The 18,709-nt window shown below is 43.7% G+C and overlaps 1 protein-coding gene across 1 annotated transcript; it reads right to left on the bottom strand.

The window, feature by feature from the left end:
- Window positions 1-165: 165 nt before the first annotated feature.
- cables2a (Cdk5 and Abl enzyme substrate 2a) lies at window positions 166-13,860 on the bottom strand. Its single transcript, XM_064304564.1, has 9 exons — window positions 13,266-13,860; window positions 7,559-7,651; window positions 7,055-7,132; window positions 6,042-6,150; window positions 5,460-5,619; window positions 5,084-5,181; window positions 4,754-4,860; window positions 4,354-4,558; window positions 166-4,251 (listed from the first exon to the last, which is right to left on the bottom strand). The coding sequence occupies exons 1-9, from the start codon at window positions 13,817-13,819 to the stop codon at window positions 4,111-4,113; spliced, it is 1,545 nt and encodes a 514-aa protein (XP_064160634.1). The 5' UTR covers window positions 13,820-13,860; the 3' UTR covers window positions 166-4,110.
- Window positions 13,861-18,709: the final 4,849 nt, after the last annotated feature.

The raw sequence follows: 18,709 nt of genomic DNA, 5'->3' as shown, positions 1-18,709 counted from the left end.
ATTTATCAAAACATGAATGCATAAATGTTTAATAATGTATAATTTTGACAGTTCTGCAATATTACATAAATTAAGTTACTGTATACAAATTAAAGCAGTTTGTTAATCTTGAAATTTACATAAAATTTGGGTTCCCTTGTTTGAAATAAAACACAGATTCTCATGTAGTCGACAGCCAGAAAATATATTTGAGTTGATCATTTGTCCTGTCATTTCAGAAAAAAACAAACCATTATAGATTTTCTTCCACATCAGTACATTAACGAATGTGACAACTGTCAAAGATAGACTAGATTCTACAAAATCACATATTGCATCATCATTGGGCCTAACAGAAACATGACGAAATAAAACAATTCATGTAAAAACACAAGCAAAGACGAAAGAGAAGAATCAAATAAATAGGAGAAACCTGGTTTCCAATCACAAAAACATAGACAAGAATCAGTACCGGTTTTTTCCCCATATCACACTGGGTCTTAAAATCTTTTTTGACATTTCTACCAAGTGCCACTGCAGAATTATTGCTGTCCTACTTCACATTCTGTGCTATTCTACTGCTAGTATATTGCTGCTGTGCAATGAGGGGAAGGGACGTTGATGGTGGGGGCCCAGTGCTACCTTTCCCCACAGAATCCATACACCCACCAAATACACCACAGGTCGCTAACACAAAAAGTTGTGTCTCTCCTCCCCCCACCAAAATGAAGCCAAAACATTCAAGTTTTGAGGCTCTTAATGTGAAAGTGCATAACTGAGTACAATACTGCAAAGGTAGTTCTGTACTGTAATATAGCACCAGAAAATTCTGTGGTTAAGAAGAGTGGATGGAAGGAACATAAAAGCGGAGCATCTGGTGAGTCTATGGAGCCGTGCTTTCCCTGCTCCACCACAGAACGGACATACTGTAGCAAATGCTCTGAAAGAAAGAAAATTGAAAGAAAATCACAGTGGACACAAAAGCAAGATGGCTACTGCGCCAGTGCCAGTTCCTGGGCCTGGACCCCTGCGAGGAGAAAGGTGGGTGAGAAAATGGCCATCAGACCTGAACGGGATCAGTAGCTCCATGCAAAGAGTTTCCCATCTGTGCATGTCTGTCATTTTGTGCAAGATAACTCAAATTATGTGGTCAGGGCACAATGAAGCACACTGAAATCAGGCCAAGAGCCACAACAACTGTGCTTTTTCCCTTCCTCTGTATGTTTACCTATTTTGTCAATCACTGCATATCATACCCGTTTTGAGTGCAACGTTGCCATTTTTTTATTCTGGCTTCCCATGAAATCAGGAGGGGGATTAAGTTATTTGACTCCCCAAGCCACATTTGTGCATAATATAACGTATAATAGTTCTCAGAAATCGAGGGATCACCGACAGTCTTTCCCAGCATGTTTTGTGCCCCGGCCAGAGATTGATTTGTGTGTGGCTGCGGTTGTCCTGGAGACTTCCAGGTGCACAGGCCGGAGGGTGGGGGAGTGTTCCACAGACTAGATATCATAACAACAGCATTCCAACACTCACACCAGGACACGTGGGTGGGGAAAGAACAGTTTGGAGATGCTGCAGGACAGCTCCAGTGAGTTACTGTAGGACAGGGGTTCCCAAACTTTCTGAACCGGGTTTCATGAGCAAACATTATCAGTGGCACCGCCCCTAATTGAAATGCAAACAAAAGTTGAAATATGGGAAAACACTTTCTTAGCATGTCAAGACAACTGCAGGGAAAATGCATGTGACAGGTGCAAGTGCCTTATTTGACTAGTGTCAATGTCCTTGGAATGAGTACAATAACTTGTGACTTCAACCCCTCTCACTAGTCATGACCCACCAGTGGGTCTGAGCCGACAGTCTGGGAACCCCAGTGGTAGGCTACAGCAGATCCTGCCGATCCCATGGAGGCCTGTGCAGAACACGCTAGACAACATAAAGACTGCACCACAGACAGGAACATGCAGCTTCCCAAAGAGAAGCACTGCACTGGGGGAAAAAAACAGATTAAACCCCTCATAACTACAGTTTTCAATTTAATGTGTAGGATAAATATTTCCTGAGAACAAAAAAATTTAAAAGATGACAGTTGGCATTAAAATAAGGACATTTCACATAGTTTTCTCTGTATGAATAGGATTGCTATTGCTGGTCTCACCATTTAAGACGTGCCACATCATTTTGCATTTTAGCACAACTACAGACGACACCGTCTGTTCAGTACAAAACGAATGGCCAGATGATGCTTTTCCCTTTGTACTTTACAAACAGTGACAACTTTTTGGCCACACCACATACAGTGTACACTGGCCAGGAATACCAATCCAAGACAGCACAGATATGCAAGTGCAAAACACACCATCTCTTATTCTAGATTTATAACACAATGTCAACAAGAAAACACATGACCAAAAATCTCTTTGTGAGTGAGTCAAAGGAGAAATGTTCAACAAGATCACACATGACACCAGAAGGTGTGGAGCCCTGGAGCTGTTTAGTCACACACACAGAAAGCACAGCACATGACAGAGGCTCAGGAACACAGAGATGTTTATACTGGCATCCACAGCCCTCAACGCTGTGATTACACAGTGCGCTACAGTCATATGATGCCTTATCTCTAGGACTGACCAATCAGCATGGACATCCTGATCTACAAAACAGCGCTCCGTGCGTCCCCATCGGACCGAATGCAAAGCTGTACCCAGTCATGTGTGTGTCGATGTTCCGCTAGCATTCCTGAATAACAAAACATCACAACATTTCACCACTTCAAAATGACCACTCGCACAACACCATGTCCCACGCTAACTGAAATTCTACAGAAAGTGTAGAGACGGCTACACTGTCACACACTGCTCTTCAGGTGAAACTGGACCACTAGGAGATGGACAGAAAATTTGACATGGCAGCACCAGAAACGTGCCTATTAATTTCATCTCTAACATAGAGAGCAGGCCTGAGCAAGCACCGGAATGCTTTTTTAATTTCTTTTTTACACTACATAACAATAACACCCATAAAGACCCGGTCAACATCTCGAAGAGCAATCTATGCATATAAAATAAAATCCAACCACACACTGCTCTTCTAACTTAGACCAAGAATCTTTCATATTTCTCATGACACCAGTGCTTCTACTCACCTGATCAAAAATACACTAAAACATATGCTGAAATAATCTTGCTATTAGTCAGGTATAAAAACCACAGTGAAACAACTCACTCAGTCACAAATAGAATGCTAGTTTTAAAATAAATACCACAAATAGTGAAAGGGGCTATATGTGTGGATATGTCTTTGGATTTCAGATCTCTTCTCTATCCAAGAATAAAAGATAAATAAGAAAAAAGGTTCAAACAACATTCACAAACTCTAAAAGCAGAGAAACTGCCTCCTGTGCCACTGCATCTTTCACAAGAGGAAGAAAAGGGAAATGAAGGACACCTCATCTTTCAACCAACCAGGGATCAGAAACTGATCCAAGGTCACCTTACCTAAAAACACAAAGGAAATATTAACCTTTTTGTTGAAGGAGGAAAGCATGTGGGTGGAACATAGGGCTTAGATGCCCGAGTCTGACTGTTCTTCTGAAACATCTTCAAAACACACAGTTGCACCTGTAGATCACAATGAAGAACAAATACAAAATGAATAATGTGGAAGAACAGAAGGCTCCACCACAGAAGAAGAGCAGATGTGCTTCGGTGCCTTGCCGGAAGTTTGTGAGAGGAGCGCACCCATGTGAGATGTGATTGTGAGTAGGTGGAGTCTGGAAGACGGACAGGCCAAAGGATGGGGCGCACTGGATCACACTGGGGCACTATGCTGGCGTGGTGCTGATAAACTGCTTCCTGAAAGCTCTTCAGCTCTCCTCTGTGCACTGCAGGCTTCACCAACTCCCACGATGGGGTGGATCCAAGCGTTGTCAATCATTGAATCAAATAACCAAAAGTAGAGCAAACTGCTGATGCAAGATGGCTCCACCCCTTAGGGTAGTCCTGGTAACCTGCTTTGCCATCACAAAGCATCTTAGAAATGATAATATCATCATCATTTCGCTCGAGTGGTTGTGTATGCAAGCATGTTCCAGGGTTTCAGGGGAGTTCTGATGGGCGTGGTTCAGGGCTGTTGTGCCAGACGGCGGTAGTGTGGCATGACCTTGCTCTCCGGCAGGTAGAGCGCCATCTCCAGGGCAACCAGCACAGTGAACTCAAGTGGGAGCAGCTCCCGCCGGCTGATCCTGAAACGCTCCTCCAGTTTCTGCAGAATGAAGGAAAGATGAGTGACTAGCCAATGCTACAGTAAAAATTAATGATAACAAAAGGGTAAAGAGTAGGCTGATCATTCAGTAGCTGTACTCACATCAATGAGCTGTTTCACCTCCTGCTTGCGGAGGTCGCTGCTGATCTTGGCAGCCAGCACTACACAGGCCGCCGCGACCAGCTTGCGGTTCTGCTTGTTGAGCCGTCCCTGTAGCACCAGCTTCTCAAAGTACACGTAGGCCATCGCCACGGTGACCGGCTGCAGACCACAGTCCTCGCTCGCCGCCCGCATCTCCCGCTTCAGACTGCAGAGCAGGGGAGACGCACTGGGTTTTAACATGCATGCACGCACGCGCGCACACACACACACGCCTGTGTGCACGCCAACAGATGCACACCTTACAGGGACGCACATAGTTTATAAAGTCTCTCACAGTTATACACAGTTAATTTTACACCAGCAGACAGACACAGTGTTTATGAAGAGCGCTCTCCTTTACCTCCTGATTTTGCTCAGAGTCAGCTTGATGTGGGGAAACTTCTCCCTGAAGGTCTCGTTCATGTCTTTCTTCAGATCAGACGGCTTGACGTACTCGATCACAGTGGTCTGAGAGAGGCCAGAGGGTGTGTGTGAACTTTTACAGCATACACACAAACCCACACACACACACACACACAAAACTACACACAAACAAGCCCCCCCCCCCACACACACACACACACATGCATGCACAGGGGTGTGTCTTGTACACCTTTCTACCTTCCAACACCCCATTCCCTTTACAGTGCTGGGGCACTGGTGTTTTAATGTCAGGTGCTGGCATCCTCACCATGTAGGAGGCGAAGATCAGCACTCGCTTGTGTTTCCCACAGGGCCACTGAGGGTCACTCAGCAAGTTTGGGTCGTAGTCCGTCAGGTCCTCCACACCTGGAGGTCACAGAGAGCGTCACTGCTGCAAAACCACAACCACATTTCTGACCTCTTGGGATAGTGTTCCCAAAATCGGTCCAGGGGGACCCTGTATGTGCTGGTTCTAATTCCAACCACAGGTCCAACTCCAACTGAATTGCAAGGAGCCATTTAAGGACCTTAACTTGACACTTATAACACTTTTAATATCTACCGCAGGACCATTTACCCTAAGGGCACATTATTTCAGAATTAGCTATACATGCCACAAAGTACAAATGGCTCATTTTTCTCACCTGCATCAGGTCCCGCGGTGCTGTTGAGACGGGAGGCAGTGTAGTTCCTCTGGATGTTGCTGCGGGTTAGAGGGGTCGCTCCCATGCTCATTTCCACCGGAACGCTCTTCTGCTTCACCAGGGCATTGGTGGGGAATAGGAACCCAGCATATGAGACCGTCTGGAGGGACAACAGGCGCACGCACACACGCACGCACACACACAAACACACAGTTCCATCAAAGGTCCATGCCTAAGCAGCCTAACATGACCATCACTGAAAAACAGAGAACAGTTTGTGTGCGTGCTGGCCAGTGTGTGTTTGAGCTCTGCGTAATCATATTAGCTGACCTCATGAAAAACACGAATGACAAAACAACAACCACCAGATTTTAATTTATATGATGACAAACAAATCCAAAAATAAAATGATATAAATAAAGTTCTAAAATTTAGTAGAGCAGTGCAGGGTAAGAGGGTAGCAGGCCCTGCTAGGGGATTGTAATGTCACAGGGTGAGGAGTGCAGTGCTGCACTGACCTGCATAACACCATCAGTGTCACTCAAGTAGGGTGAGTCAACACCCCTAGCTCCGCCCCCTTACCTTGCCATACGCTCCCAGCTCCACCCCCTCCAAGGCAGGGATCATGTCCAGGGTGGCTGTGGCACCCCCAGAAGAGTGTCTCTGCTTCTGGGTATCCAGTTTAGGGTCACTGAGAGGGAAAGAGAGAGATGGAGAGTGGATGGGGGGAAAGACAGAGACAGAGAGATAGAGATACACAAAAAGAGAGAGATACAGAGAGAGAGAGGGAGACTATTTATTTGTGAAGGAAAACGGAAAATGATAAGACATCCAGCTGTACAGACTAGCAAGGTCAATTACTGACCCACCAGCACCATACCCTCCTGACACACAACGCTTCACACTGCTTTTTTTCCTCACAAATTAAGTCCCCCATTATCATTTCTATGCCATGGAGGAGCCACGTCATTTCACAGCGGCAGGTGGGGCTTTTACAGTAATTGCGGGCTCATTCAAACTGCTTACGTTATCTGTCCTTGGGCCCATTTCAGTCGTCCTCGTAACACGTCCTTGTGTGCTTTCCTAACCTCCTCTGTTGGGTAGAGCCCAACGGCGAGGTGAGGACGTGTTATGAGGACGACTGAAATGGGCCCAAAGACAGATGACATAAGCAGTTGGAATGAGCGATCGTGAACAGTCATACAAATGCGCATACTGGCGAACACCGACAGTTTTTCTTGAAAGGTTCTTTTTTAACGGGGTAGTTCAGCTTCTTCTGATGTTTACTAGTGGTTAGCAAACAACATCGGATCATTTTCAGACCACCTGAAACCCTGCCCATTGCATGCCTGCACACCTGGTCAATTGCTGTGGAAAGTAGGCGTCGGGTTTGGAATGTCAGTTTCTGAAAGTTACAAAAAGAATTCGGACGCAGACCTCCCCTACTCGAATGTTGGAAAGGAGTTTCCAACGCTCTACGACGTCCTGAAAAAGCAGTTCGTTTGAAGCATGTGGAAACATCATTTCTGCATCATGGCATAAGTTACAGCAATGATGTCACTGCGGGTGATGTCACTGCAGAGGCTGTACAGTACCTGAGGTAAAAGCTCTCCCCATAGGGCAGGATAGAGAAAGCAGCACACAGGGACCTCTTGGCACAGATCAGCACAATCCTGAAACACACAGAGACACACACACACACGGATCAGCCTAAAACTACACTTCCTCCCAGATTAGACAATACCAAACTGGACTGGTAGTAGTTGGTCGCTTAGGTACGTATTATTAGCCAGTAGTGTTGGGTCACTGGGTTGGGCATTTGTGTTGGGTCCACAGGGTCCATTCTGTGCAGTATGTATCAGTATTAAATAGTATAGGCTTCCTGAAGTGTGTATGGGTGCTCAGTAGTGCTGGGTTTTGGTTATTTAGTCGTTATTAGTGTTGAGTTGCTGAGGTACTGTGGGGTTACTGGGTTGTCTAATGGCACTCAGTAGTATTGGGTTACTGCGTTGGGTGTTAGTGTACAGATGATTTGGGTTGCTACTGTGTGTAATAGTGTTCTGTAGTGTTGGGGTGCCAAAGTGTGCAGCAGTGCTTACCTGCTGCCCCGCGTGTCGTATTGCCTCATGTTTTTGATGAAATGGACCTTATGACCCCCTTTTGGCACAGAAGAGCCGGACTGATTGCGCAACCTGTTCCAAAATAAGGAGGACACAACTGTCAATCAATCCAGTCATGAACACATCAGTCAGTAAACTCACAAACCAGCTGACCAGTCATCCAATCAACCAAACTACTAGTGAATAACTCAATCTACCCTTCAATCAAACAGTCAAGAAACCAAACAATGAACCAATCAATCAGCCCATCAGTCAGTTAGATTGTACATAGTGCTGAACCAATTGAGATATCCACAGAAAACATGGCAGTGTACTGTAGTATAATGGCTAGGGAATTGAGGTTGCAGGTTTGATTCCTAGGTAAGACACTTGTTGTACCCTTGAGCATGGCACCCAACCTGAATAGTTTAAACATATGCCCAGCTGAAACTCTGACAGTGCAGGCCCTAAGTAACCTGACCCAAGCCTGAGTGGAGGGATGAGGGCCCCAGTGATTCACACAAAGGGCAAGTGAGGGCGAGTATTCTCAATTACTAATGAGAAATTTCAAAAGCACACTTTACCCTGCACTACAGGCCCTCTCTGGCACACAGCAAGAAATATTTATTCATGCACTCATTGTTTCTCAGAAAGTCACAGCATGTTTGGACTCAACGGATGTTCAACTCCTGTGTTCCTTTCATCATATCTGTTTCTTAAATATAGTTGTGGTTGGCAAAAGGAGTTTCCGGTACTACACTACAGTACAGAATGAGCAATCCCACAGAATTTTACTTGGCCTCAACCCTAAATGCATTTAAGACGCATCAAACCTGAACGTCTTGGCCTCAATGGCGGTGAGAACTTAAAATGTTAGAACTATAAAGCCAAGTATCTGGTGGGTCTTTAGAACCCATTCCCCCTCAAACAGCTCGCATTGGGGACTGTCTGCATCTACTGCTGCTTACAACCTGCTATCACAGGACACAAAGGTACCAATGACATGCATAAGCATTCCTGCAACCTGAGCTTACTTGCACAGGAAGATTCTGTGCAATTACACATGTTCATCTTTCTCTCTCTCTCTCTCTCTATTTTCATAAAACCTGAATCATTTGTCAGTCAAATGTTCTCCTGAGATTAAATACTGAAATATGTATAGATTCAAAATTGTCTGTCTACAAAGAGTACCCTACAAACACAACATACTACAACAGAAATAAGACACATATTACAAATGATACTAATTTAAGTAACAGAAAGTAATTCCTCATCCCCTGCACGCCCTCTCCCCTCAAACCGGGCCCGTGTTTCACGAAGCGGGATTACCGAGTTAGCTGGATAACTGCACAGAGTAAAACCCGGAACGCTCTCAGATCTGGAACATGGACTGAAGTAAAAAGAGCTGTTCTGGGTTTTACTCAGAGCAGTTATCCAGCTAACTTCAGTAATCCTTCTTCGTGAAATACGCCCCATGGCTCTTCACTCTGACCCCTCTCTGCCTCCCCTCAAACCACAGCTTCTCTTCACTCCCCATCTCCCCTCCAAATTCTATGAAATTCTACATTTAAAAAAACAAAGAATAAAAGCTAAATATAAATATAATAAATATTTGCAGGAAATTTGTGCTTCAAATGCTCGATTTATTCTTTAGTTGCATTTCAGTCAATTAGAAAAATCATTAAGAGTGTGACAGATAAATTAGTGAATAGCGATACATATGCCATCTTAATTACGTTATTGTTGACATTATGCCTCAAATCTGAAGCCTCTTCATATCATTCAAGTTAGACTTGTTTTGCACTTCCTGCCGCAAAGCATCAGCACCTCTTTCACTTTCATTTATGTTTTTGTGAGTGAAGGCATCGTTACACTGCAATAAGAGCAATAAACTCCCTTCACATCACGCTGTTGAACCCACAAATCACTGCAGTAGAGCTGAACTGCGCTTTGAAGTTGTTGAAAGGCATTGCAAAAGCTGACTGTGAACACACAGAACGTAGATGGGGAACAGAAACAGGAAAGCACTGTGCTGAACAGACATGTAACGCAGATTTTGTGTCTTGCACAAACTTGTATTTTCTCTTTCTACCCTAAAACCCATGAAACTGTTGGCTCTAAAAGGCCACAGTTAACCAAACTGTTACTCGCCCAAAAACAATTTACAAAATGGAATTAACCTTCATCTCTTCCTGAGTGTGGCTTAATCCCCTGTAACAGACTGAGACATTCACATAAGAGGGAAGAGAGAGTATGAGAGACTGACAGAGGGGGAGAGAGGGGTGAGAGACACAGATTAACTCAGCAGAGCTATAAGACAATGACCTTGAAGAAGATTTAAATGTTAAGTGACCTTGGGCGAAATTCAAGTGCATGTAATCACTTGTGCACCCCAGCAAAAACTCACCTGTTCCCGAATCAACTGATTCCACTGAATCATAAGCACTGGCCGTCCATCTAGCCCACAGGCAACAATAGCCAATCAGTGCAACGCTTCTCGTATCAGCTTGTTGTCCTTGCATCATATGGCCTGTTGCCATAGTTACAAGGCTTGTTGCAGTATCATTTTGTCTCCATTGTGTCTCTGCTCCATTGTGCAACATGCCCACCCCCAATTAAAGATGACACAGTTCCTTTCGCTTGGCATTTTACTGAGACTAGCCAGGTTAAAGTGTTCTCTCAAAGACACCACCGCCATGCAGGCAGCCCACCCTAGATCCAAACCAACAAGCCTTCTGATCTCAAAAAGCCCTGCTCCACATTCTACACATGCAGGGCTTGAGACTAAAAGCACTCCCCAGGTCCTGGGGGTGATAAAAATGTGTTTGGGATCAGAAATCATCCTCAGGACGCCATCAGGATGGCAGAGGAAAAAGTTTTTTTGGTTTCCATCCTCGTTTGTCACATTACTCAGACTGAGCCGACTGAGCTCCCACCCCCTCTCACTCGCCAATAGCTGACACTGACAGACAGTACGCAATGGAGGTGCGAAAATTCTACGATAACAAATTGAATTGCCCGCAACACCAGCCATTGCACCCAACCATCATTGCACAGCAATCATTCCAAGCTCATGCCACATGTTGTGCTATCTGAAGAGCAATCCTTTCAGTAGATGTGTCTATAACAGTGTTTAGGACAACGGTAATATTTACAAACGCATTCTCCATTCGGGAACCCTGTATTGTGTATTATACAGAAACGTGAGCTGACTGCATCGTTACATCCTTATTGGACAGTGATGCCCAGAGTCAGCCATTTCTAAATCTGAAGAAGATTCAAAACTATTTAAAAGCCTACTAACAAAAAAATTTGACAGTGGTAACCCCAAAAGTATTCTGCAAATTAGCATAGCCAGTAAGGCAAGCACCAAAACAGCCTTATTGCATGGCACTCATTTTGCTGTACTTCACAATTTTAGATTTGTAATCAAACAATTCACATGTGGCTAATTTGCGGATTCTCAGCTTTTATTAAAAAGTATTTTATTAAATTTTAGTTTCACCATGTAGAAATTACAGCACTTTTTCACTTTTTATACATAGCCCCCCTCCGCCAATTCAACTTTTTCAATTTGGGACGGTCCACATTTTCTGGTTGCTCAAAATTGTTTTTTGGGACGTTTCCCGGGACCACAATGAAAAAACGTTAGTATCGAGCCCTGCACATGGCATGCCCGACAGTATATATAACCTGAGGGTATAGGCATTTTTGGCCTCAGATTCAGCAATGCCTTACTTTAGCTACAGAAAGTAAGAAATATGCCTTCCTTAACCTTAAGATGGCTGACTTTATACAACATATACAGGATCTCAATGTGAGCCTAAGTTTGGGAATGATGTAGGTTACAGTGATGTGAATCTCTGACCGTAAGACAGACAAAATGGATTGGAGCTGTAGGTCATGTGAAGGACATAGGGGAGTAGTGTCAGACACCCAGTTCACATCCGATGTCTATAAGGCTACATTGGCTGTTGCCTAAAAGAGACCCCAAAAACCTGCAGACACTGTGACCCTCCCGGACTGGAGTTCAACACTCCTGACACTGGGGATTCCCATAGGCTCCAGAACCCTTCCCTTCTGTAAGCACAGGAGAACCTTGCAGAAGAATCCTGCTTTAGTAAACACACACTTTGAGAGTGTTGGAAGGGGCTAGTGGGCTGACTGGAAGACCTCTGTGAGCAATGCAATGAAACTAAAGCTGACAGGTGCAACAACAGGACTCAACTTGGAACATTTCAGCATCAAACGCAATGAAACTGAACTTTCAATGTTAAGAATATGGAGTGGAGTATCTGGTAGTCTGATAGCACCTGTGCTGTCACTGTTAGCGTGTCAATGCTGCTACTGTATGATGGCAGTCAGATAGTGATCACATATTACAATTTACATAATGCTTTGTGGGTGGCAGTATGGTTTAGCTGTTGTCACTGGACCTGTTCCAAAGTTCAAATCCAACTGTTGTGCAGGTTTAATTTCCTGTTTTCTGTTATACAATATAGCATGTTCAGGTCTGGCTGAAGTACTTCATGTCTGGCACTGAAAACATTTCATAGCTAGATGGAAATGTAGGGTAATGGTCTGGATGCAAATTAGGTTGCAAATTCAAATCCCATGTGGGATACTAAACCATGTTTATAGTACTGTTACCTGAACTCCTCCAATAAATATCCAGATAAACAAAAATGTTTTGTTTTAAAACATAAAGTAGTTGTTTAGACAACAATATTCTTATTATTACTAAAGTTTGTATGATTAATGCTAGTCTTAATTATTTACTCGTCGTTAGTTAGTGTTGAGCGCATCCATGTTCTCCAACCTTTTAGTGTACCTCAGCTCTGGAACCAGGGGCCGTACAAAGCAGGATTACTGAGTTAGATGGATACAGTAACTGCACTGAGCAAAACCCCAAACAGCCGTTTTTACTTTTGGGAGGGATCCAGGTTTTACTCACGACACTTAACCATCTAACTCAGTAATCCTGTTTCGTGATACAGGCCCCTGAAGTCCGCCAGAGGAGCAAAGTTACATAAGCTCATAAAACAATTCAGCCTCCAAGGCAAACTCGGGTTGAATTACTGTCTGGTCGTTCTAATCTGTTACGAGTTCTCGAATGTAATATATCTTGAACAAAAAAACTAGCAGGTTAGTAATGCTACAGGTTAGTAGTGGTCCCTCCCATTAGCCTCCGAATGGTACATTTTATTTCAACTATGACTGTCGTTGCAGTAAAAGTGAATTCAATTCCACTGACAGGATATGTCTACGAAAGTTTCCCAACGGAAGAACAGATTGTTTTCATGAACATAAAAAAAAATACTCAGACTTTGTAACTACGGTAGTCTAACCCTAGATGCGGAAGTGGACATTTCTATTCTGCTCGTTTACGTCAACCATACAGGAAACGTTAGCTGGCTTTGAACTACCACGTTTTTCCAGTGTGGAGCCGAAAAACATTGTAACTTAGAGAACAGAATAACCAAAAATTATCTCGAGATAAGGTAAACAGCCAGCCCACTACAGCTTCAATGTAACGATATAGCTATTTACTTTCCAGTTGCCTTGACCCCGCACGTTGGCAAACGGCACAAAGGAACGCTGCATCACGCCAACGTAATATTTACGGTTGAAAATCCCCAGATCACGTCAAGCGGTGAGCTAGGCAAAGGAGAAATGCAACCATCATGTCTCCTTTTTCGTGACTTACCTTTGTCGGGACTCCAGATTCACAGAATTAAAGCTCTGTACCGAGAGCAGGGTCGGGGATTTACAGGTTGATAGCAGCGGGACAAGCTGGGGCGCTGCAGCCGGGGAGAGTAGACTAGCTTGGGACGCCAGCGGGTCAGCCTTTACCCCCTCCAGGAACCGCTCGCTGACCCCGCTAGCAGTAAAGCCAGAACCAGTGGGGAGGACTAGGACAGGAGGACCACTGCCGACCCCGGTCCTCGGCGCAGGAGTAACGACGCCCCCAGACGCGGACGTTGACAGACCGGGGAAGGTTCCGTAACTGCTCGTCGACAACAGTGGCTGTCCGACCACCGGCGCCCCAGCGTCCAGACCGTTAAATGTGGTCCCTCTTTGGACGGCGTTGCCATTGCTCAGGTTATACGTCGGCCGTCCGTCAAGGGAGATATTGTTGAGAAAGAGGAGAGCTGCCTGTCTCCGGCGCGAATCCTTACTTTTCCGCAGGTGCTCTTTATGTGGTTTGGTGCTCGAGCTATTGCCTGCCGCACGGTGGGAACCGCAGGCATCAGCTGCCATTCTCGAGTGAAAGAGAAATAAGACAACGAAAGCGTTTTACCCGGCGTGAGCCCCTGTCCCCGCCCACTCCAACGTATTTGGATAGGACAGAGGGGATTGGCTGCTTAGGGGTTCTCGGCTACATTGTTTTAAAAAAATTGCATTCTTTTTTCTGTTGACTGGTAACACTGTGGCATGTATTGGACGACATATTTTCAGTAAAGAGCTCTAAATAATAAAAGAAAAAGCTACAGAATTGAAATGTATGTGTATGTACATATACAAAATATAAACAGACACCTCCCCTTTTTCATCATGGTCAACACTATTTCAGTAAAATTAGGGAATTAGGGAATCCAAAAAAGCTGAGAATGCACATAGTTATACGTATTTCACCCGCCTCAATAAAATAAAAAAGAAAATATATTCGTACATAGATAAAGGAGTTAAGAAAATTTCTTAAATAGATTCTGCAAATACATTCAGACTACATGCAGACAGTCACATCGTTTGTATAAAAGGGTAACTTCATTTGTCTGATAACTTTAAGGCAACTACGAGTCTGACAAGGCTGCTAATAACCTTGCAGGACCACGTGCCAGACCCCGCTGCTCATAACCTTACAGTAGCTTACTGTGAGCCTGTTCAGGCTGCTCATAACTTTACAGTACTGCAGGCAGTACATAACCTTATAGCACTATGAGCCTGATACTCCCAAAGTTTCCTATTTGCATTTTTTCACCAGGTTTCCTCTGTAAACACCTACTAGAGGCGCACAGACAAGGGGACGGGTGTCACCTTCACATGCCGGTACCTTTCCAGAGATAGCCCTGTGTGGAGTCACGGTTCTGTCCCTGAACATCACATTCAATTTCATCATGCAGTACATCCAGCCCAGTCAGAGACCAGAATTACAGCTTGGAACAGGGGAACCCTTGATGGAGACAGAGGTGCATGCCCTAAGGGGTAAGGGTTGATTGTAGGATAGGCCACTGAGGGACTCAGAATTACATCCAGCATTATTACATAAGAGGCTGCATTATATCACAGTAAGCTGACACTCTTGAGGGCAATTGGGCTCCACATTGCCTCTCCTGGGTCTCCAGCATGGTCACACTGTCCCCACCCATGTGAAAAAATATTATACTGAAGTATACCTCAAGTACACTATTTTATACTTAAAGTATTTTAAAGTGTAAAATAGTCTACTTTAGGTATACTTCAGCATACTATTATTTCACATGGGGGACTGATTGATGCAGCTCCCTGCTGGCTCCTCCCATTCTCTGCCAAGCAGGACTCCTGAAATGGATGTGGCCCCTGCTCCCGACTTGGTACAGTACAGCTCCCTGACAGAATAAGACTCTTTTTCACTCACCCAAAAGTAGAAAGTTGCCTTCAGCTTCATATCCCAGTGTATATAATAGCAATGATGGGAGAGTGAGGTTTGGAATCAGGAATGGGCAGGGGCCAATCATTTTATTTTGCTTTGGGGAGGAAACGACTGATGGTTCAGACAAGGCAGTTATTGACAGTTCATTGTAGTTGATCTAAAACATAATTTACCTCTTACTATATAATACCTACCTAAGGCTACAATTGTTATTATCACTCTGAATTGATGAATCAGTATATTCTGAACAGGGCTAGGCCATTGCATTCCCTGTAGACAGTAATAACAATGAGATTTAGGGCGGTTATATTTGTTTTTGTGTTAGTCTGTGACAGTAAGGCCTCTCTTCTGGTAGAGAAGGGTCCTGGGCGGTTTCTTTCTGCTCCTGAAATCCCATCAAATAAAGAGATTACTCTGCCTCAATGTCTTACAGTGTTGTCTGTCAAGTGGAAACTCAAATAGCAAACACTTACTTACAGCCAGACAGCAGTGGACATGAACGCATTATACACTGTGAAAGTAAAATAGAATTCAGGGTGAAATCCCATGTGTGTGTGTGTGTGCACATGTACTGTATATTGTACATGCTTTCTGGTAACATTTCTGTTAACCTCCAGCACATGCAGGGCTGAAGTATTCATTTTGTCATTTGGGTCCAACAGAATATGCCAGTTTAGTTTCACAAAGAGCTGTATGCCTCAGCACTGGGCCACTTCTGTACTGGACCACAGTCAAACATTTTCACCAAAGGTACACCTGTAGTCTTCAACATAGCTTATGAGCTTAAAACAATCAGACAGAGACAGAGTATGATTGGACTTAATAATTAATCATTAAGAATAGAATTTGGCATGAAACCCTGAAATGCATCAGCCCTTTTTGCATACCCCTGTCCCATAGACTGCTTCAATAGGGCAGGGAGGGACATATCTCAATGGAATTGTGTCTGTAAGCAATTTGGAGAAAAGTGTCTTCCCATGCAACCAATTTTCCTCGTAGTGCAAGGCAGTGCTTGGATATGGTTGGAAGAATTAATTCTGTATTTCATTTCTAATATGAAAAATATCTATGGTACGTATGTTAAAGAGTCATTGTAAAAGTGAAAAATGTCTGGAGTCAAAAGTTACTTTATAAAAGGATGTGACATATCACTCCCATCAAAGCAGTTCAGGAATTTTGTTTTATTGGGCTTAGTTGCCTTGTGCTTGAAGGGAGAAACCTTCAGAAGCAGCAGTTTGTCCACCATCTCCACTTCTCACCACCTTCAGCTGCAGCTATCTGTTACATACACCAGAGGGCAGTATCCGTCTCCCCCTGCCGGCTATGGGAGTAGGCCTTCCAAAACATTATGCAATTAAATGATGATTCAGTAAGTTTACACACAGCGATCTGTGACACTGTGGTAATACACTACTGATTATGATGTGACAACACCCACAGAACATGCATGCCAGCTTAGTTTCAGGGTTTTTTCAGGGTTTCAAGTTTTAGGGTGGTGCTGTAAAACTGTGATCTCAATATCCCCCTGCAGGAAATGTGCTCCAGAGAAAGAAAGAGAAGTGTAAAATATCTTTCTATAAGGACCAGAAAAAAAGTGTTCGGCCTACTGCAGGATGTGAAGGTTTGTTAACTACACAAAGTTCATTGATATGTATCATTGCTGTCACAGGAAGTGACCTTTAACTAGAGCTTCCTGAAGTAAGGGCTACATACCTCTCTCACTCTCTCTCTCACTCCCCCTCCCAATATAAATTATTTATTTGCATGACTGTTCAAGGGATAACAATGTTTCCAGAGCCACAAATAATAAGAAGAGAGGAGCACAGTCATCTGCTTCTTGTTTTCATTTTAAAATCAGCAACAAATTCAGACCCAAGAAGCCAAGTGAGTAACAATGAACGCCAGCAGACTCTGCAAATACATTACCTCTGTCTGCAGTGGACTCTCTGCCTCTCTGAGAATCCAAGCTGAGAGGTTTAATCAGGGGGGCTCAGCACACGGTAACCCACGGCTGCACACTCACTCCAACCTGGCTAGCCTTCTGTTCCCAGGACCAGACCCTCATCTTAAAAGTGAATTCAGAGCCTGTTAGAACTGCACAGCACTTAAGACCAACCAAGAGAGAGCCAAGAGGTGAGAAAAGATAGGCAGAGGCTTGTGAAGACCCTGCGCTCAGCGTGAGAAACGCATAACTTCTCACCACAGTGCAAACCCAATGCCCAGTTGGTTGTTCACAGCGCTAGTGCTAGTATCAAACTGTCCCTAAAGAAAAGGATTGTGAGTTTTGACAGGTTTGTGAGGACAGAATTCAGACACCCGTTTTGGTAAAGGCAGACACTGTTTACACATTATGTTTATTCTCCCAATGAAGACTTATTACCGTGTTTCATTTATTGTGTTTTTTTTTTGCAGTATACAGTAACAGTCTGACAGGAAAGGTGTTAAGCATGACTGCTTGTGTGTTGTCAGAAGTATTGATTGCACCAGAATATTCCAGTACAAAAAGATATAAACCATCACAAACTGATGCAAAAAAAAAGGGGGGGGGGGGTATTTCACAAAGCGTTCTTAAGCGGTAAATTTGATTTTTCTATCAGTACGTTTTTATAGGTTTTCCGATAACTTCTGTTTCACGAAGCAAGCTTGACTACATGCCACATATGCATTGGGGCTGGGAGTTGGCGAACGTAGTTCAAGCTGGCCATTGGATGGACCACTGGCTTACAAACAACACATTACAGACCTTTTTTGTCAAGTATTTCCGTTTTATGTTGTCATATTATTAAAACATTTAAATACACAACAAAAATACTATCAGAATACTTTTTTTAAATTGAGGAGATGCAAAGCACAGCACTGATTTTGCAACTGGACTACCTACGCATTTATGTGCTGGGCAATCGATTCCCAGGCTGTGTCCCTCGCTTTATTAATTACTGTTGTGTTCCTTTTTGCAATTATAGATTTGTAGTCTTCATAAAACTCCATAATGAGTTCCTGCTTATCTGCTGTAAAAATTGCACGTTATTTTGCCATTTTACTATAACCAAATGTTTCATGGACATTCACTTACTCGGGCTGTGTAAATATTCCATGAATGCGCCCGAAACTTCAATGGCCAAACCTGGCTGTCTTGAGCTGAAATCCAGCTTCGTGAAACTGAGCTGATCCAGGGTATGTAACTCTAAATCAAGTCAGGTTCATTTCAGTAAACCCGGATTTTCTTAGCCAGCTTCGCAAAATACCCCCCAGGTTAAATCAGTGTGCTTCATATAAAACAGATTACTCAAGTATAAACCAGGTTTGTTGTTAGCACCAACATTGAAACAGATGACAGTGGGATATTGGTAAATCGAATACTGTAAATATTTCCGTTAGAACAACAGCCATTTCTGTGTATTGCAGAACATTGTGTACAATGCAACCAATCAGAACATTCAATTTCCATAAATTCCAAGTCTCACCAAACTCACCATTTAGCTTACTACAAACATCACGGTGAAACAGGGTATAGTAAA

The sequence above is a fragment of the Anguilla rostrata genome, chromosome 13, assembly GCF_018555375.3.
Source record: "Anguilla rostrata isolate EN2019 chromosome 13, ASM1855537v3, whole genome shotgun sequence".
Classification (NCBI taxonomy): domain Eukaryota; kingdom Metazoa; phylum Chordata; class Actinopteri; order Anguilliformes; family Anguillidae; genus Anguilla; species Anguilla rostrata.
This window is presented reverse-complemented; position numbering and strand designations above follow the sequence as displayed.

Excerpts from the sequence above, each read along its gene's own strand:
- cables2a (XM_064304564.1), bottom strand. The coding sequence starts at position 13,819 with ATGGCAGCTGATGCCTGCGGTTCCCACCGTGCGGCAGGCAATAGCTCG. Across the intron at positions 5,182-5,459 it reads CACCGCGGGACCTGATGCAG|GTGTGGAGGACCTGACGGAC; the intron begins GTGAGAAAAATG and ends TGTGACCTCCAG. Across the intron at positions 4,559-4,753 it reads ACTCTGAGCAAAATCAGGAG|TCTGAAGCGGGAGATGCGGG; the intron begins GTAAAGGAGAGC and ends CCTGCTCTGCAG.